General features: G+C 42.4%; 1 protein-coding gene across 9 annotated transcripts in view; it reads right to left on the bottom strand.

Moving 5' to 3' along the window:
* LIMS1 (LIM zinc finger domain containing 1) overlaps window positions 1–21,772 on the bottom strand; it is a gene marked incomplete at both ends in the record, with an annotated part of 134,550 nt that overhangs the window by 15,540 nt on the left and 97,238 nt on the right. For 7 of the 9 annotated variants that reach the window (XM_081086177.1, XM_081086179.1, XM_081086176.1 and 4 more), the window contains one exon: window positions 11,321–11,480. In XM_081086177.1, coding sequence (XP_080942303.1) covers window positions 11,321–11,480 — 160 coding nt within the window. Of the gene's footprint in view, window positions 1–11,320; window positions 11,481–17,865; window positions 18,133–21,772 lie in introns of those variants that run through there. The other 2 variants (XM_081086174.1, XM_081086173.1) reach the window with 1 other exon arrangement.

Here is a 21,772-nt window from a genome sequence, read left to right as displayed (position 1 = left end):
TATATTTTATTGATTTTTTACAGAGAGGAAGGGAGAGGGATGGAGAGTTAGAAACATCGATAGGCTGCCTCCCGCACACCCACTGCTGGGGATGTGCCCGCAACCAAGATACATGCCCTTGACCAGAATCGAACCTGGGACCCTTCAGTCTGCAGGCCGATGCTCTATCCACTGAGCCAAACCAGTCAGGGCTGTTTCTATTTTATTTTCCTCAAAGTTTTATCCTAGTCTATTTTTTATGCTAGTGTCTTTAACTGATCACCCTACCATACTTCACTACAATTAAATGCTTTACTTTATGAATCATAAGACTCTAAAAGGAATATTCTTTTCTTCTGGATTAAGTTGTCATTATAATGATTATTAGTAAAACATAAGTTACAAATGTTAAATTTTAGTTTTACTACTAATTTACTTGGAAAGCATACCTTAATGAGATGAGCAAGGCTACTCTTTTCCCCTCATAATTATTTCATGCTTCTGTGGATAAATATGACTTACCACTAGAAAAACCAAATTAATCTAGAAAAATTCTAGATTAATTTTCTATCTTTGGGATTGCTTTTATCCTTTTCACATAAAAAAGTTGTAGGAATTATATAAAGTCTTCCTTTGAATCTTTAAGCACCTTGTAAGTTATGTATTAAAAAATCACATACTCTTTGATTATTAAAATTCACTTTAAATAATGTATCAGTTGTCAACTCAATTTCCTCAATTATGAAAATTATCTGCAGATTTAGCTCATTCAATTTAATGAACATCCCATATAATAAAAGAGAAACATGTATATTGACTGTGCCTCAACTATGCCCACCAGCCAATCAGGAGTGAGTATGCAAATTAACCTGACAAAGATGGTGGGTTAATTTGCATACACAGGCGCTGGGTGGCGAGCAGCGCGGGAGAGCTGGCAGCTTGGGGGGGACATGGCTCTCTCTCAGTCGCTCCCCCAAGCTGCTGGGCAGAGAGCAGAGTGGGAGAGCTGGCAGAGATTGGAGCAGCTTGGGGAACTTGGCTCCCCAAGCCGCCAGACAGAGAGCAGAGAGAGAGAGCTGGTGGCTTGGAGGACCTGGCAGAGTGGGAGGCCATGGGACGGGGACAGAGCAGGAAGGGAAAACAAAGGGTGCGGGGAGCACCAGGAATTCTGGAAATAGTAGTTCTGGGGGCAGCCCCAGGACCTGAAGTGGAAGCCCAGAGCGAGTGGAGCACAAGGAATGCTGGAAATTGTAGTTCTGGAGGCAGACGGATCTCCTAGACACTAGAGCAGTGATGGCGAACCTTTTGAGCTCGGCGTGTCAGCATTTTGAAAAACCCTAACTTAACTCTGGTGCTGTGTCACATATAGAAATTTTTTGATATTTGCAACCATAGTAAAACAAAGACATATTTTTGATATTTATTTTATATATTTAAATGCCATTTAACAAAGAAAAATCAACCAAAAAAATTAGTTCGTGTGACACCTCTGACATGCGTGTCATAGGTTCGCCATCACTGATCTAATGGGTAGACTAAGGATGCCACTAAATATCCTACAATGTAAAGGACACTGTGGGATCTAATCCCCAAAGTGCCTCCCCCCCACAGCCGCCCAAGCAGAGAGCACCACAACTGAGAAGGGTACCCTCATAACATCTGGCTGTTTAAAGCAATGGGGTTGCTGTCTGCCAGGGAGTGACAGCTGAAAATTCAGGCACTCTCTTAACCCTTTGCGGTCCAATTTTATTTTTGGAATTCAAACAGTCTGGTCCAAATTAATTGACGGGATTGAATGTTGAACCGGTTTGCGGAGTCGACCTCAGCCTCGACGTTGGGCCTGCTCCTAGCGCCTGGTCTGTCAAGTCAGCCTCGACGTTGGACCTGCTACTAGCGCCTGGTCTGTCGAGTCAGCCTCGACGTTGGACCGGAAAGGGTTAAAGGGCCAACACACAAAATTCCCTGTGGAGCCACCCACTTTGGGCTCTGGCAGAGGGAGGGCAGAGTGGACTGGAGCTGTGTGAGCAGAAGCCAGGATTGGGAAGTCAGGAGTTAGAGCTGAGAAGGCAGATACCCTCGCTTCCCTGTGCTGAGTCATTCCCTCACACAGCAGAGGACATCTTTCCTACAAAAACATTTGCCTGCCTGAGGGGAAGACAGTTGACCCACCCTATTGGAAAATACCTTGCCCTGAGGCCACTTAAGAGACTAAAAATAACAATTAGCCTCCAGGCAGAAGCAACTGCCCCACCGTGTTGGGAAAAAACTCTCAATACACCTGAGGATGATTGCCTGGGACCATTCAAGTTGAATCCTATCAGTCTATAGGCAGAGGTGGTCTCTGGAGGCTTTGAGTCATTGCCTGATCTAATTAGTCAAAAATTGTTTGACACTATCCTTCACTAAAGATTGAGAAGCGTAGATGATCTACTTAATACAAGCATGGCAAACTCCTGGCCCACAATGAATATTTTTGTGGCCCAGCCAATACAACGGTATGTAAGAAACATTATAATAAAAATTTTGTACCTTAACTTTTACAATAGTCTTTATACATAATTTATATATATAAAAGCCTAAGCGACCGTTACAATCAAGTGACCAGAATGATTGAGTAAACAGTCGCTATGATGTGCACTGACCACCATGGGGCAGATGCTCAATGCAGGAACTGCCCCTTGGTGGTCAGTGTGCTCCCACAGCCACCCTTCTGCGGCCCCTCCCCCTGGCTGGCCAACCTCCTGCAGCATCTCCCTCCAGCTGACTGGCTAACCTTCGGTGGCCCCTCCCTCCGGTCGGCCAACCTCCTATGCACCCTGCCCCCCAGGCAGCTGCCCCCTGACCGGCTGATCAACCCCTGGGATCCCTCCCCCAAGCTGGCTGGCCCCCTGATAGGCCTCAATTGCCGGCCAGGCCGAGGGCCCCGACCTGTGCACGATTCATGCACCGGGCCTCTAGTTATGAATAACGAACTACAACGTTTGCTAATGACTGATTACTATAATCGTGTTACATTCATTTCCCTTACACGCCTTATGTGCAGGCTCACCATTTCTCTCCACTAATGCTAGCAGTCAATATTTTAGCAGCTGATTGCCATGTCATTAGTCTTGAACTGATTTGTTTGGTGTGCGCAACAGGAAATATTTCACTTTCAGAGAACTAGAAAAATAGGTTTATTTGTGTTACGCTTATTAATTTGTGCAGTTATTCAGTGTCTGCTAAAAACATTAATTTTTATTAAAATGTTCTATTATTTTATGTTAACAGTACTTACTTATTTCTGTCCTTTGTATTCAGCATGTCTCTATAGAAATAAACCTACATTTCTATGAAAACTAAAACTTGTTTTCTTGTAGCCCATATAAACTTAAACTGTGTTTATTTGGCCTGCATTAGCCTTTGAGTTTGACCTAATACATAGTCACAAATCCAAACAGACAGCCAAAATGAGGAGACAAAAAAATAAGCCTCAAATGAAAGAACGAGAGAATTCTCCAGAAGAAGAGATAACTGAAGCAGAGATAAGGAATTTATCTGAAACAGAGTTCAGAGTAATGATGGTAAAGATGCTCAACAGCATAAAAAAAGATATAGTAACTATGCAAAATAACCCCCCAAAACAGTCGGAAATAAAGAATGACATAACACAAATAAAGAACACATTGGAAGGAATACACAGCAGATTAGGGGAAGCTAAGGATAGAATCAGTGAATTAGAAGACAGGGTTGAAAAAAATCACTCAATCAGAGAACCAATAAGAAAAAACAATTAAAAAACAGGAAGACAGCTTAAGGGAGCTGTGGGACAATGTGAAACATAATAATATTAGAATAGTAGGTGTCCCAGAAGAGGCAGAAAGAAAGAAAAGGATAGAGAATGTGTTTGAAGAAATAATGGCAGAGAACTTCCCTAACCTGATAAAGGAAAAAGTCACACAAGTTTAGGAGGCACAGAGAACCCCAAGCAAGAAGAACCCAAACAGGCCCACACCCAGACACATTCTAATTAAAATGCCAAAAATTAAAGACAAAGAGAGAATCTTAAGGGCAGCAAGAGAAAAGCAAACTGTTAACTACAAAGGAGCTCCAACAAGGCTGACACCTGATTTCTCATCAGAAACTCTAGAGGCCATAAGGAAATGGCATGAAATACTCAAGGTAATGGAAAGCAAGCATCTGAAACCAAGATTACTATATCCAGCAAGGATATCATTCAAAATAAAATGGTCCAATAAAGAACTTCCCAGACAAAAAAAGGCTAAAGGAGTACATCACCACCAAGCCAGCATTACAAGAATATGAAAGGGATTGCTGAGAAGAAGAAACAGAGAGAGAAACCAAGGCATACAGAATCAAAATAGCAATAAATAAGTATCTATCAATAACCCTAAATGTTGCCGAAACCGGTTTGGCTCAGTGGATAGAGCGTCGGCCTGCGGACTAAAAGGTCCCAGGTTCAATTTCCAGTCAAGGGCATGTACCTTGGTTGCGGGCATATCCCCAATAGGAGATGTGCAGGAGGCAGCAGATCGATGTTTCTCTCTCATCGATGTTTCTAACTCTCTATCTCTCTCCCTTCCTCTCTGTAAAAAATCAATAAAATATATTTAAAAAAATAAATAAATAACCCTAAATGTAAATGGATTAAATGCTTCAATCAAAAGGCATAGGGTGGCTGAATGAATACAAAAACATGACCCAACTATATGCTGTCAACAAAACACCCACTAAGAACAAGAGACACACACAGGATGCGAGTGAAGGGATGGAAAAAATTTTTCCATGCAAATGGAAAAGAAAAAGAAACCTGGAGTAGCCTGAGCATATCTGACAAAATAGACTTCAAAATCAAGGCCTTCAAAGAGACAACTGAGGTCACTACATAATACTAACGGCATCGATCTAACAAGAGGATATAACCTTGGTAAACATATATGTACCCAATACAGGAACACCTAAATATATAGGAAAATTTCTAGAGGACTTTAATGGAGGGATCGACAACAATACAGTCATAGTAGGGGACTTTAACACCCCACTGACTTCACTGGCTAGATCTTCCAGACAAAAACTTATTAAGGAAACAGAGAATCTAAAGGACACACTGGATCAGAGGGATTTAATTGACATTTATAGAACATTTCACCTGAAAGCAGCAGAATATATACATTCTTCTCAAGTGTACATGGATTATTCACAAAGATAGACCACATGTTAGGACACAAAACAAGTCTCTACAAGTTCAAGAAGATTGAAATCATAGCAAGCATCTTCTCAGATCACAGTGGAATGAAATTAGAAATCAACTACAGTAAAAACACCAAAAACATCCAAACACATGGAGGCTATAAATAGCATGTTATTAAACAATGAATTGGTTACCAACAAGATCAAGAAAGAAATAAAAAACTTCCTGGAAACAAATGAAAATGAACACACAACCACCCGAAATCTCTGGGACACAGCTAAAGCAGTCCTGAGAGGTAAGTTCATACATACGACTACAGACATACCTCAAATCAAAGACTTGGTTGGTCTAGTATAATCCATATTAAATAAGTTCCTTGAAAACCAAGTCTATCTTGCTCATCATTCTAAAATATAAAATGGTGCCTGGAACATTGTAACTGATTGATATTATAAATATTTTTTTTAAAATATATTTTATTGGTTTTTTATAGAGAGGAAGGGAGAGGGATAGAGAGTTAGAATCGATGAGAGAGAAATATTGATCAGCTGCCTCCTGCACACCTCCTACTGGGGATGTGCCTGCAACCAAGGTACATGCCCTTGACTGGAATCGAACCTGGGACCTTTCAGTCTGCAGGCCGATGCTCTATCCACTGAGCCAAACCGGTTAGGGCGATATTATAAACATTTTTTGAATGGATGGGCAGGTCAATTAATGAAGGAATAAATGTCACTCACAAAATCTTACGGAAGTCAGACCAATGAAGCTCCTTAAATTCCTCCAATCTGTGACAAATGCCCTGTCTTGCATGATACTTTTGAAGGGCACTGGTCAGGTGTTCTGTGGAATACACCTCTTTATGAGTTGTCTCATGATTAGACTGAAGTTATAGTTTTGGTGAAGAATACCACGTAATAATATGCTCTACTTGTATCTAGTAATATGCATACACTGGGGAGTACATGATATCAATATGACTTTTTCTTACTTGGGTGATGTTAACCTTAATCACTTGGTTAAGATGGTATCTTCCAGGTTTCCCCACTGCAGAGTTACTACTTTACCTTTCTCTATCCCTGTTAGAAGTGAGTCAATAACTGGCACATACTTAAAAAGAAGAGAATTCAGATCTCTTTTCCTTTGAATGTCTGCTCTTCAAAACAGCATTTAAACTTATTTGAATTATTTAAATAAACTAGGGTGAGAATAATTTTTAATTCAAGAAATGATACTCCAGCCCTAACCGGTTTGGCTCAGTGAATAGAGCGTCGGCCTGCGGACTGAAAGGTCCCATGTTCAATTCCGGTCAAGGGCATGTACCTTGGTTGCGGGCACATCCCCAGTGGGGAGTGTGCAGGAGGTAGCTGATTGATGTTTCTCTCTCATGTTTCTAACTCTCTAGCCCTCTCCCTTTCTCTCTGTAAAAAAAATCAATAAAATATATATTAAAAAAAAAAAGAAATGATACTCCATTATCAGAAGTGATTATATTAAAATCCCAACTTGATATATAACACGTCATTCAAAAACAGAACATTTGGAAATGCCAGTATTCCAAAAATTATCTCTTAATTATGACTCTTCCATTGTCCCTTACCCCCAAACAACCCAGATAAGAGTCAAATCATGAATCATCCTCACAAGTATTGAAAGGCAAATGTCAATATTATGTGTAGGGTACGTGACATTCATTGTACTATTCTTTCAACTTTTCTGTATATTTTAAATAAAAACAACACCACAGCCCTGGCTGGTGTGGTTCAGTTGATTGGGGCACTGTCCCTCACCAAAGGGTTGTGAATTCAATTCCTAGTCAGGGTACATTCCTAGGTAGCAGGTTTGATCCCTGGTCAGTGAGTGTTGATGTTTCTCTCTCTCTCCTTCTACCTCTCCCTTCCCCCCCCTCTCTAGAATAAATGGAAACATGCCCTTGGGTGACTTAAGAAAAGAAAACCCCACATTGGCCTGAACCAACATATAAAGTCAGTGGTCCACATGATACTGAAAACACATCATGGCTCAGTTCTTCTCAGAGTCTATTCACAACTAAAATCCTTTAGTTTTTTTCTTATCTGGGAAGCTCTTTATTTCCCTTTCAATTGTAAATGAAAGCCTTGCTGGGTAGAGTAATCTTGGTTGTAGGTCCTTGATTTTCATTACTTTGAGTATTTCATGCCAATTCCTTCTAGTGTTTCTATTGAGAAGTTAGTTGAGAGTCTTATGGGAGCTCCCTTGGAGGTAACGAAGTATCTTTCCCTTGCTGCTCTTAAGATTTTTTGCCTTTAACCTTTGCCATTTTAATTATGATTTGTCTTGGTGTGGGCCTTTTTGGACTCATCTTATTTTGGACTATCTGCACTTCCTGGTCTTGTGTGTCTTTTACCTTGACCAGATTAGGAAAGTTTTCAGTCATTATCTCTTTAAAGAGGTTCTCAATCCCTTGCTCTCTCTCTTCTCCTGCTGGTAAGTGGACCCAGAACCAACATACCTGGTGATGGGCTTCAGATCACAGCAGAGCACCACCCAGTTAGTCATGCAAGTAGCACAACCAAAGAGAGATCCCAGCAGGCACCAGACGAGGCTCATCACCAGATCTCTCTCTCATTAAAAAATGCAAATGTTGCTATGCTTGATGTTCTCACAAAGGTCTTTAGACTTCCCTCATTTTTTAAAATTCCTTTTTTCTTTTTGTTGCTCTGCCTGGGAGTTTTCTGTTATCTTGTCTTCTAAATTTAATCGTCTGCTTTATCTAATCTTCTATTGATTCCTTCTAGTGTATTCTTCATTTCAGATACTGTCTTTACTTCTGATTCTTTTTTATGGTTTTTATGTCTTTTTTAATGCTTATTTTCTCTGGTTAAATTCTCACTGAATTCATCCATTCTTAAGTTCCTCGAGCATCCTTATAACCATTGTTTTGAACTCTGCATCTGGTAGCTGCTACATTTCATTTAGTTCTTTTTCTGGGGACTTTTCCTGTTCTTTCATTTGGGGCATATTTCTTTGTTTCCCCATTTTGTCTGCCTTTTTTGTTTGTCTTTGTGTATTAGGTAGGTCTGCTATGACTCCCAATCTTGGTATGGTGGTCTTATGCAGTTGGAATCTTGTGGGGCTCCATGGTGCAATCTTCCTGATCACCTGACCTAGGTGCTCCAGGAATATTCCTTGTGTGGGTTATGTGAGCCCTCTTGCTATAGTTGAGTCTGTTTTAAAAAATATTTTTAAATATATTTTTATTGACTTCAGAGAAGGAGGGAGAGAGAGATAGAAACATCAATGATGAGAAAGTATCATTGATTGGCTGCCTCTTGCACAATGCCCACTGGGATCAAGCTCACAACCCAGGCATGTGCTCTGATCGGGAATCAAACCATGACCTCCTGGTTCATAGTTTGAGGGTCAAGCACACCGGCTGGGGTGTGTAGTTGAGTCTTGATTGCTGTTGGCCCATCCGTGATTGGGGTTAACTCTCAAGCTGGCAGAGTATGAGGACTGAACCTGAGCCATAGTGGTGGGTTGCCACCCAAAGCAGAGTTGGCCCCAGCCTCGTCTGGTGCCTGCTGGGATCTCTCTTTGGTTGTGCTACTTGCATGACTAACTGGGTGGTGCTCTGCTGTGATCTGAAGCCCATCACCAGGTATGTTGGTTCTGGGTCCACTTGGGCAGGACCCCAGTGTAGGTCAATATCAGACATTGCCTACAACTGGCCTTGGGATACCTTTCTGAAGCTACCAAGTTATCTGCAGTTTGTGACTGCCTCTACTGAGCCTGCTAGCACATAGGAGGGGCCAAGCTATGTACAAAGGCTGGCTTCCAGTAGCTCTGAGACCAGGGGAAGATCAATAAAAGGCCCAAGATCTTCCTTTATCTGATAGCTTCTCTGGCACTCCTTGAGGCTGCCTGGACTTCCTCAAGAGCCTTCCAAACAAAGTATGTAGAATGGCCCCAGGCTGGCTGTAGTCTGCAGTTTTTTCCACAAGGCATGAGCTCAATAGGGTAGGGAGGACAGGCTATATACATATTATTTTACTTATCTACACTAATAAAAGAGAAACATGGTAATTGGCGTACGACTGCTACCCTTTTCATTGGCTAATCAGCGTGATATGCAAATTAACTGTCAGCCAAGATGGCGGCCAGCAGCCAGGCAGCTTGAAACTAACATGAGGCTTGCTTGCCTCACTGACGGAGGATCGTTGGAGGACGTTCCCTGCCTGCGGCTGCAGGCCTCTGAGTGGGCAGTTTAAGAAACATTGTAACAAATACCGCCGGACTTCAGCCAGCAGATTCGCAACATTGTAAGCAAAGGCCAGAAACCTACTTTCAGCCGTGGAGGCCTAAGAGCTGGAGCCAAGCCTCAAGGTAAAGCTGGCCCAGAATAAAAAAGAAAAAAAGAAAAAAAGGAGCGGTTGGGAACTTCAGTTACTCCCAGCCTGAAAACAGACCTCAGCCCCTCACCCAGACTGGCCAGGCACCCCATTGGGGACCCCCACCCTGATCCAGGACACCCTTCAGGGCAAACCAGCCGGCCCCACCCATGCACCAGTCCTCTACCCTATATAGTAAAAGGGTAATATGTCTCCCGGCACTGGGATCAGCGTGACAGAGGGCAGCGCCCAAACCCCCTGATCGCCCTGCGGCTCTGTGTGTGGCAGGGGGTGGGGCCCCAACCCCCTGAGCAGCCCTGCTCTGTGCCTGATAGGGGGGAGCTCCCCAACACCCCCCCCCCATGGGCCCTGCTCTGTGTGTGATGGGGTAGAGCCATAACCTCCCCATCGGCCCTGCCCTGAGTGTGAGAGTGGCAGCGCCCCAACCCCCTGATCAGCCCTGCTCTGTGGGTGATAGAGGGCGGTGCCCCAACCCCCTGATGGGCCCTGCTCTGTGTGTGACGGGGGCAGCACCCCAACCCCCTGATTGGCCCTGCTCTGTGCGTGACAGGGGGTGGCGCCGCAACCTCCCCATCGACCCTGCCTTGAGTGTGACAGGGGATGGTGCCCCAACCCCCCAATTGGCCCTACCCTGAGCGTGACTGAGGGTGGCATCACAACCTCCCAATCTGCCCTGCTCTGTGCATGACAGGGGGCAGCGCCCCAACTCCCCAATCGGCCCTGCTCTGAGCCCGACCAGGGGCTGCACCTAGGGATTGGGCCTGCCCTCTGCCACCCGGGAGCAGGCCTAAGCCAGCAGGTTGTTATCTCCCGAGGGGTCCCAGACTGCGAGAGGGCACAGGCTGGGCTGAGGGACTCCCCCCCCCCCCCCCCCCAGTGCACAAATTTTTGTGCACCGGGCCTCTAGTTAAGTACATAATAGTCATCAAATTCTTATTATATAGGGATACATATATGAATAACATATATACACAAACATGTAAGGAGTAAGTTGGTAAAAGTAAATTATCTAATCTCTCTCTCTCACTACACACACACAAACCACACTCTATCTTCATCAACAGCATGAGGTCAGTCTCCCTAGACCAGTCCCAAAAGTAGACATTTACTTTGAGAAGGGGGTATTATTCATAGTAAGAATAAATGCAAATGGAGTATAAAGCACATGGTCATCCAGAGGATCAAGAAAAACAAGTATGTTGAAAAGAATATAAGATACATAGAAGAGCTAAATATGGACAGAGTATCCCCCCAAAATACTTATTTTCAAACAAGATCCTCTTTAAAAAATAAATGCAAGCAAGGCTGCACTAGTTGCCTGAAAGTTTTGGAGCAGGTAACAAATGCCTGCCTTCAGAGAGGGCGTCCGGTGGTGCCCTCAGAGAGAGGAGGACATAGAGGCAGGACTCAAAAAAGTATGTGCAGGAGCAAGCAAGTGGGGACCTGAGTGGAGAAGCCAGAAAAACCGAGGCTGAAGTGCATAAAAGAATTTTGTCTGCTGAGCTGAAGTGCTCAGGTCTGATAGGCTGAGTCACAGACACCATGGGTTCTGAAATAGGATGAAATAAAGAATGTAAATGGCGGGGTCTGTCAAAGCATTCCATATCTAAGCCATCCGTACTAACCTGACAGATACCAAATATCTGGCACTGTATCTGGCACTTCAATACAATCTTTGACACTGAAGTTTAAGGAAGAAGGGGAGGGGAGAGGAGGGAAAAAGAATGGTACCTTTAGGCTTCTCTCCAAGTTGACTTACCTCATAGAAAAGTCCTTCCGGGAACTGCTGGAAGCACTGAGCACATACAAAACACTGCTCGTGGTACAGCTCGCCGTTACTGTTCACAATCTTCTCGGCGGGTGCAAAACCCCCCCTGCAGCGCTCACAAGTGGCATTGGCCAGGGCATTGGCCATGTTACTGTAAAAAACAAAGGACAGGAAGTCACAGATTAACCTTTTTTTAGACATAAGACCAAAAAACAGAAAGAACTAAAGAGCACATTCTATCTGATCACAAATATCATATTTTATCTATACAGCCCAATTTTTTGTTTTCATGTTAATGAATGCCATGCCATTGCACAGACACAGATGATCCCTCTTTTGATTAGATCCTGTTGAAAGCAACTGCTCAAGTAACTCTTAAAACCAGTCAAAATTCCTTAGTCCTATAATCCAATTGGTAAGACAAATATTAAACACTAATATTATAAAATATATCTTAAAATCACAGAATTTTACATTATAAAGATCACTTTACAGATGATGAAATGGGAGTTTGGAGGAATGGAGTGACTAGCCCAAACCTACAAAACTAATTAGTTAATGGAAGATATACGACTAGAATCCAGGTCCCCTACTAATAAAATCACAATCATATTATAATATCAATTTTAAAACACTTGAGAACATACTATAGGGACACCACCACACTTTGCTGATGGGGAAAGTAAAACCAGGCAGTCAAATGAGCACTGATGGTGAGCCCAAGGTGTTGGTAACTTCCTCGCCAACCATTCCACTATACCTGGAAACACACAGGACGCATTCAATAAGTGGTCCCAAGTTCCACCTAACCATTGTGCAGTTTGCAAGAAGAGGATATAATAAGGCATATAATCAGACAATTAGTTATTCTCTAATGGCTTCCCTGAATTTCACATAAAGAAATGTTTTATTTCTGAAAGGCCTCCAAGTGAAGAAGGTCCCCTAAACAGGCTAAGCTAAGCCACTCTTTGTAATTTGGTAAGTTTATTTTCAGATGCCCACTCAGAGCACAAGTTGCACCTCTGTGTCTGGTCCCCTGGTGCAGCTTCTGACCATCTGATCAAGTTCCTGCCAACGTTCTGAATCTTCACCACCACCCTGTGAGACAGGTGGAAGGAGAGTCTCCATTTCACAGACAGATTAAGGCCTTGTTTTGCTGTTTGTTTAACAAATGTCTTCACACATAACCTTGTTTCACCTTCACTCCACCCCAATGGAAGACAACTTTGCCTTTCTCCCCCAAATGCTTCAAAGAACAGTATTCCTATTTTGTAGCTTTGCCATAACTTACTCAGTACCATGTTTATAACTTCATAACAATCACACTCAATTTAACTTCATAGGATTAAATGCAGAATTAACTCCCTTCCCACCCACCCCAGTCCCCCCCAAAAAGGAGAAAGGGAGGAAGGGAGGCAGCCTAACTACTTGGCAAACCTTGCCTACACCTCACACTAAAATAAATTTTCTACTCTGTCATTTCAAAATTGTTGTGGGTTAGGAAGAAAAATCTGTAAAATTCCCTTCTTCACCTGGCTTTGCCATAAGCCAGACAAACTGTGGGAGTTTTAGCAAAGCTCTAGAAAGGGCTGTGCTTCCTCCTTTCTCCTGACTAATCCACAGGTGTCCCAGGATGAAGCATGGTAAGCCCACACCTACCTGGATACTTCTTGGTACTGTTTTGAAGATGAAATAAGAAAAAGTATATAAAACCACTGTGAAAACCAGGAGATGCTACTCAAATATAAAGCATTATTATCTACAGTAATAAAAGCATAATATGCTAATTAGACTGGACATCCTTCCGGATGACCTTTCCTGACAAAGCCAGGGCTGCGAGGGAAGCCTGGGTCCCGGGTGCCAGAGGAAAGCCGGTGCTGGCAGGTGGGGGAAGGAAGGCCTATTCTTGCACAAATTTTGTGCCTCTAGTTAATTATAAACCCTTTCAAAAGATTCACCAAATTCTCAATGATTTTAATGGAATTTCAAAAAAGCTAGAAAATAAGACCATCCTGGAATGTCTTAATTCAGTGGTTCTCAAAATTTAGGGCCCACTGTGACCCTTTTAGATATTCAAAAGGTCCTTCTTTTCCAATCACATCTCTATGGAACACCACCTTTCCTTTGCAGATTTTATAGAAAACAATACGTTACAACAGGATGAATGCAGAAGCAGTTATGAGAAACTGTCTTTTATTAAGACAGAGGTTAATGATATTTGCAAAAATGTAACACAGTGCTATACTTCCCACCAAGTGTTTCTTGTTTTAAAAACACTTATTTTTGTCACTAAAAATTAATATTAATGTTTATTAATACTATTGCACAAGATTACTATTTAAAAATATTTTATTGATTTTTCACAGAGAGGAAGGGAGAGAGATAGAGAGCTAGAAACATCGATGAGAGAGAAACATCGATCAGCTGCCTCCTGCACATCTCCTACTGGGGATGTGCCCGCAACCCAGGCACATGCCCTTGACCGGAATCGAACCTGGGACCTTTTAGTCCGCAGGCCGACGCTCTATCCACTGAGCCAAACCGGTTTCAGCTGATTTTTTTTAGAGAGAGAAACTTTAATGTGAGAGTGGAACATCGATTGGCTGTCTCCTGCATGTCCCCTACCAGAGATCCAGCCCACAACCTGGGCATGTGCCCTGACAGGGAATCAAACCAGCAACCTTTCAGTGCACAGGACAATGTCCAACAAACTTCACCACACTGGCCAGGGCTGAAATTGATGTTTTAAGTGAACTAATAAATACTTAAGATATTTATTTTCTGATACAGTAAATATTGATAAAACAAAATCTCAAGGGTCAAGGTCAAAATGTTTGTCATTGATGTATGTACTATAGAATAGCAATTTTCAACCAGTGTGCTACAAGAATTTGAAACATGCAGTACCTAACTAGTTAGTCAGGGGCACTGATCTCTTTTCCCTTATATTATCAAATAAACCCTAGCTGGTTTGGCTTAGTGGGTAGAACGCTGGCCTGTGGACCAAAGGGTCCTGGGTTCAATTCCAGTTGCAGGCACCTCCCTGGCCTTGGCCCTGGTGGAGGCACATGCAGGAGGCAACCAATCTATGTGTTTCTTTCACATTGATATTTCTCTCTGTCTTTCCCTCTCTCTAAAAATCAATGGAAATATATCCTCTGGTGAGGATTAAATCTATATACATAAAACCCTAATACGCAAATAGACCAAACAGTAGAACAACTGAACAACCGAACAACCAGTCACTATGATGTGTGCTGACCACCATGGGGCACGTGTGGAATATGGCGGACGTTGGCATCAGGCAGCAGAGTGGTGGAACATGGTGAGCATTGGCCGCGGTGGAATGGTGGAGCACGTGAGCAGGGGCGCCAGACCAAGGCAGGATGCTGATTGCTGTCATCGGGGCAAGCCTCTGGTGGTTACTGAAAATTCTTTGCTCTCATGCACCGTGGTCCTGCTGAGGGCTTGCACCTACTGCTGGCGCCAGCCCTGCTTACAGCTCCCGGGCCCAGCCCCAATCGCCCCTCAGAGCTTCTCCACCTCCCCCTGCTCCTGAGGGGCGATTGGGGCCAGCAGCAGTCTCTTGCACCAACTGCTCTGCCTGCCCCTGCAACCGGCTCCAGAGCCGCTGCTCACATCTGCTGCTGGCACCCGGCACCAGTCCCGATTGCTTGGCACCATCAGCAGGTGTGAGTGGCGGCTGCCAGCCCCAATCACACCTGAGGGCTTCTCCACCTCCCCCTGCTCCTGAGGGGTGATAGGAGCAGCAGCTGCTGCTCACACCTGCTGATGGTGCAGGCCCTGCTTGCACCCGATGCTGGCGCCAGCCCCAATTGCTTCATGCCGTTAGCAGGTGTGAGTGGGGCCAGTGCCATCAGTGTGTGGGAATAGTAGTGGTGGGAGCAGGGCTGCCAGCAGACAGGGGACTGGGGGCGCGGAGGATGGGCTGAGACCAGCCCCTGTGCCCACTGAAGCCTCGCGGCCCACAGCTCCTTTCAAGGTGCACGAATTTGTGCACTGGGTCCTAGTAAATAAATAAAAGATTATCAAATAAAAATAAGACTACAGCCAGCACAACAATAGCTGTCCAATGTGAAGGAATCAAAATTATACCTATGTTTTTGTCAGACTGGCAAAAAAAAATGTATATTTTTTTGCCAATCTGACAAAATTTGGTTGGCACAGAATTTTAGTAATTAGTTAATATGTGTCATGAGATGAAAAAGGTTGAAAATTGCTGTTTACATTCAAGTTAAAATACTCAAATAGTTAGAATTAGAAAATAGGTAGAATCATTATAAAAAGAAGCATATAGTGGTTTGTTTGCTTTTACCACAGGAAAAATAAACTAGTTTTAGAAATAATATAATATATATATTTAAGTATTCCTTTTCATTAAAATAAGGAAAAGAAACAGTACATTAGATGAAATTTTCAGGAAAAAAATTCCAATAATCTCACTAACCTACTAAACTCTTTACATTTCCCTTTTCTTTCTGACTTTGATCCTCTGGCACTATGTTTTTATTTGATTGCTTATTTAATGGACTATTTTTTAGAGCAGTTTTAGGTTCACAGAAAAACTGAGTGGAAGGAACAGCGATTCCCCATATGGCCCCTGACCCACACATGCACAGCTCCCCCATCACCAACATCCCACATCCAAGTGGCACATTTGTTATAATGGATGAATCTACATTGACATATGTACTTTTTAAAGAGTTGACTTTTAGATTTAATACACATAATAAAAGTTACTTTTTTAAAGTCATGAATGATATACTGTCATTTGGTTAGCTATAATAAATTAATTTCTCAGAAAATTTTTCAACACAAGTGTTGATGGCAATGAATATATACACTGGGCAGATTCTCTCTCTCTCTCTCTCTCTCTCTCTCTCTCTCTCTCTCTCTCTCTCCATATATATATATATATAAAATTTTTTTCTATTGATTTTTAGAGAGCCTGGAAGGGAAGGAGGGCGGGGCAGGGGTGTGGGGGGAGGAGAGGAGAGAAGAGGAGAGGAGAGGAGAGGAGAGGAGAGGAGAGGAGAGAGACATTGATGTGAGAAAGACACATAGATTGCTTGCCTCACTCACAGGGCCAAGATCGAACTCATGACTGTTTGGTGCACAACTGAGGCTATATTACCACTTAGCCACACCGGCCAGGGCTATAGATATATGTTTATTACATATATGTATGTATATGCCTTTAGTATGAAATCTTCATAACTAACTGGCTAGTCACAGCTGTTTCAGCTGATCTATTTCCAAAAATCAGGCACACACAGAAAGCTTAACATCATAAAGTGTTCCATTATTTAAGTGCCTCACTTACCAAAGTATATGTGAAACAAATTTTCTGGTGTTAAAATACAAAAAAATGTATAAATCCCAAAAGCATCTTGAGAGTTCACCAAGCATTTTAGTTACAGTATAATTATAACTGCCCAATTATGCTTAAAAAGAACTCTTTATGAGTTGTGAAAATGACATCTGTTGCAATACCACACAGAATGAATTCATGGAAATAGAAAATCAGGTCAGTCAAATCTTCCTTAACTCTCAAATGACTAATTGGGAATTTGCAATAATTCCAAGATTACAATTTGTATAAGGTCAAACAATCTTGCATGAGTTGGTCTAAATACTACTCCATACTATTTAAAAAAATAAACTGTTTGCTAAAACCCATTTAATAATATGCATTAGACAAACTCCTAGGGTTAACTGCATGATATATATATTTGCAAGTTACACAACATCCTTTTCTATTCCTTCAATTCCCCTAGAGCAGTGGTTCTCAACCTGTGGGTCGCCACCCCTTTGGGGGTTGAAAGACCCTTTTACAGGGGTCGCCTAAGACCACTGGAAAACACATATATAATTACATATTGTTTTTGTGATTAATCACTATGCTTTAATTATGTTCAATTTGTAACAATGAAAATATATCCTACATATCAGATATTTACATTACGATTCATAACAGTAGCAAAATTAGTTATGAAGTAGCAACGAAAATAATTTTATGGTTGGGGGGTCACCACAACATGAGGAACTGTATTAAAGGGTCGCGGCATTAGGAAGGTTGAGAACCACTATCCTAGAGACAGTATTAAGAAACCCACTTAGCATACTTTAAATTGATTGTTAAACATAACAAAAGTCTGTATTTTTATCAGCAGCCTGTAACTCATTTTTCAATTTCCTAACCTGTCCCTTATCTGTGGGGAGTTTTAGAGTATAAAAATTTTCTATTATAATTCTATCAATGAAAACCATAGACCTCCCTCTTGGACTACACAGTGAAGTGTACTATTATCAGGAGCCTGCTGAAGACAAAGCTATCACTACTATGACTTTAACGGTAGCATTTTCCTTCACATCTGCACTTCAGCCAGCACAAGTGTACATGACCAGGCAACCCAGCTGCCTGCTGGAGCCTGCTGCCCCACCCTGGCAGCCCCTGCTCAGAGCCCACGTAGGAGACATCTGGAAGAAGGAACTCTGGGAAAGGAGACACTCACAATTTCGCATAAAAGTCACAGAACTCCTTGTAGACTTTGACATCACTCTGCCTGCGCTGCAGTTTGGATACAGCCCTCTCGTCTTCATTGCCATTAGCCTGGCGGACACTGCTCAGGGCTGTCTGGGGGATTTCTTCCTTTTTTGGGATTACAGAGGGGTGGTGCACCCTACTCGGGAACGCCATCATGGGTGCTCTGGAGCTTGGAGCCCAGGGCAGAGAGCAGCGGGACAGGAGACCAGAGAAACAATGTCCAGGCCTCCCCTTCTTCCGTGCCAGGGTCACTCCCACTGTCCTCACACACGTCAGCCCCAGGCTTGCTGACCTTCACATTAAGAGCTCCAGCAATAAAGAAAGTCCTGATTTACAGAGGCATTTTGGAAGCTCTAGAAAACATCACAAAAAAATAGCAACACAGTCTTTGCTGAACAGCTTCCAATGGGCTGTAATCTCTACTACAGGAAGCGAGGGCTGTCTGGCAGGCCTCCAGAGAAAGAAATAGCCATGTACGCTGCTGGCTGCTGCTGGGCTTCAACAACACTAACGCTGTGCTTCTCAGCCTGGGTGAGCATACGCCTCTCCTGGAGAGCATGTCATCCCCCACTCCTAGAAATTCTGTTTCCGATAAGCTCCTGGTGAGGTGGCACTGCTGGCACACTCTGAGGAGCATCCCGATGCCCAGGCCATACTTGCAGATGTGCCCTATGTTCCTTCCCCAGGATTCTGAATTAGTGCAATAAAGAACTATGTTTAACTTACTCTCCTCACAAGTGGCACATACTAAGAGTTCAATAATGTATTCAGTGAATGGATGTATGCAAGAGTTAACAGGAGCTGGAATTTAGTTAGAACTCTTTGTATCTGATGCCCAGCTAATCCTGTAAGTTAGGTGAGCTAATATTTTTTGGTCTTTATCACGAATAAGGATGCCACTGGCATGTCTTATTACACCATATTACAGGTCTTGTAATGATGTCAGCAGAGAAGATGATGAGGATGTAGAACTGTCAGGTTCTTATTTGTTTGTTTGCCTTACAATATTCTTTACAGTCCTTAATTTGTATTAGGTCCAGTGATTGTAAATCATGTTCATTTTCCTGCCAGAAACACCATCAGATCCAAAATATTCTGGGGGAGAGATACAAACCATAGCAGGTAGGACTAGGACCCTTGCTGAGTGCCCCTAACAGCCTGTTAGATGCCAAGCCACACACAGCGTTTCTGATGTTAAGCTGACCACTCTGGGTCCCACAAAGAGTGCTGCAGAGCTTCAGATTCCATCCCAAACCAATTCCACTGATACAACACATGGTTCCAGCCCAAACCAATTCCACTGCTCAGGGCTGTCTGGGGGATTTCTTCCTTTTTTGGGATTTCTGGGGGACTACCTGCTAGGTCCTACTGTAATCTGGGGGATTACAGTAGGGTGCACCACCCCTCTGAAATCCCATGGTTCCAGCCCAAACCAATTCCACTGATACAACACACAGCCAGAGGTAAATAACGTTTTTAGACCTATCATACAAAAATAAACTGCAGTTAATCCCGGGAACTTGAATACTTAAACCCGGGATATAATCATGAGCATTGCCAAATTTAAAAATCAACTTTTTAATAACTGGTATTTCTAAATTAAAATTCTCTCAAATAGCAACTACTGAATTATGTACATCACTACCAAATATTTCATCTATGTGATTTTTAAAACCCAAGGTGAACATGTTGAGCAAATGCCATTAAAACACAGGACTCTAGCCCTAACCGGTTTGGCTCAGTGGATAGAGCGTCGGCCTGCGGACTGAAAGGTCCCAGGTTCGATTCCGGTCAAGGGCATGTACCTTGGTTGTGGGCACATCCCCAGTAGGAGGTGTGCAGGAGGCAGCTGATCGATGTTTCTCTCTCATCGATGTTTCTAACTCTCTATCCCTCTCCCTTCCTCTCTGTAAAAAATCAATAAAATATATTTTAAAAAAAACAAACCACAAAAAAAACAAAACCAGGGGACTCTAATATAGGAACAAGGCTGTTACATGTTGTAGCCATTCCAGAGAGATGGCTAAACCAAACACTTGGCAACAACCTAACTAACAGCATGAAGCATCTCTAATGTCAATCGAAGGCTTCCATGAATGCTGGGGTATTCAAATTGTTGAGATGGCTTGGTTAAATTACCAATGGTAAAATAAATTACTTTCACCGTGATTCTCAATCCCACTCACATGGAAAATTTAATCTGATTTTTCCTTGTTACTAAAAACAAAACAATCATAACATGCAAGTAAAGATAATGGAGCTGGAAAGTTCTTTCCTGTTTCCCAGCTTCCTGGGCAAATGCAGTTTTCTTTTTACAGACGGTGAGGAAATAGACAAAAGCGGGTGAGAAAAGGATATGGAGTTGCAATGAATATGACATTTTGCTCTGTCTGTTCAAATTGTTTCCCAATTCCTGATTGCACAAGCAAAAAGTAAGTATTCATTACAACAGGGGCGAGACAGTGAGAGTGAAATAATGTGCACAGCTCAAATTTAAAATGAAGAAAACTGAATTCCACTGGCATTGCTTTTCAGGATCATGATTAAAGCAAGGAAGAGCCTTTTGGGCCCCATTAGAGTATATTAGAAATAACTGAAGAGACTAAGTGAAAAACTTTAGCACCTAACACAAATGAAGAGGGAGTGAATGATCCCTATACACTATCAACTGCCCTTTTCAGCTCCATCTCATCTCAAATACTCAGACCAATCCAGCAGTGACAAGGAGGCTGTGATCAGAGAAGGCGATTTGCCATCTTCATTGTAACACCCTTTCAAAGGAAACTCACCTAAAGTTAGACTATTTTTAGTGTTGGAGACAGAAGAGTTCTAGCACCCCAACCTTTGTGGTATTTTAAGAAATGTTCATACCCCTCATAAAAAATGAGTGAATATTTCAATTTCAGGTTGAAATATTTCAGTATGTAAACTAGAAGGCACACTTTTAGTCCTAAAACCAACAATTAAAACACAGTGTTTCTATTCTCCATGCAACTGTTTTTATTCAGGTACATTCTGAATCATGTGCAGAGAAAACTTAACAAGAGTTCAAGGGTTGGGACCCCTCCCGTCCACACGAACACAGCAGACCTGATTGACTGCAACTAGCTGCCTGCCTCAAGGGCAGAAAGACATTCTCATCACAGAAGGGACCCACCATAGGCAGGTACAACACTAGGCTAAGAAAGCAGCAGAACGTGTAGCAGAAAAGCCCAAATCATCAATAGCAGAAAACTAACAAAGAATTTGAACAATGGGGCAGCCCCAGTTTTGCAAGCCCCAAGTATGTAAAATATGAGCTCACAGGACCATCATTTTGTTTGATGTTTAATTTCCCCACCTCCTTCAGCCCAAAAGTAATTTACTGCAGAAAATTTATAAAAGTCAGAGAAGATTCACTGATATTTCTGCCAACTATAGATAAGCACTTTAACATCTGATCACTATTTAAAAAAATATATGATTTTAAATAAAAACAGGATTGTTGCAAGGTGACTGCTCAGAATTACTTTTAATATTATGATGATCAAACATCCCTAGTACTGGGTGATACATCCAAAAAAACATGTGGACAAGTGCTGGTGAGCTGCTTCCTTCTGCAGGAGCTCAGACAAGTTCCATGGAGCTCATGGACTTCAGAGGACTTCCTCCTCCAAGTAAAGGCAACTAATTTAACTATCATCCCTACAGTGTGAAATCTATAAGCTCTCTCACAAATTTTCTCTCACTGAATCTCCATCCCATGGTCACTCAAATAAGCAGTATTTGGTCAACTGAAAAAACATTCTGAAAATTATCTTTCATAGATTGTTCAACTTTTTAATTTTTAAACATCTTTACTGGCAAATGTCTCTGTAGCAGCTCCTGTTATTCAA

Source organism: Myotis nattereri (genome assembly GCF_964212035.1).
Source record: "Myotis nattereri genome assembly, chromosome: 3".
Lineage (NCBI taxonomy): Eukaryota > Metazoa > Chordata > Mammalia > Chiroptera > Vespertilionidae > Myotis > Myotis nattereri.
Note: the sequence above shows the minus strand (reverse complement) of the source record. Positions and strands in the feature narration are given on the sequence as shown.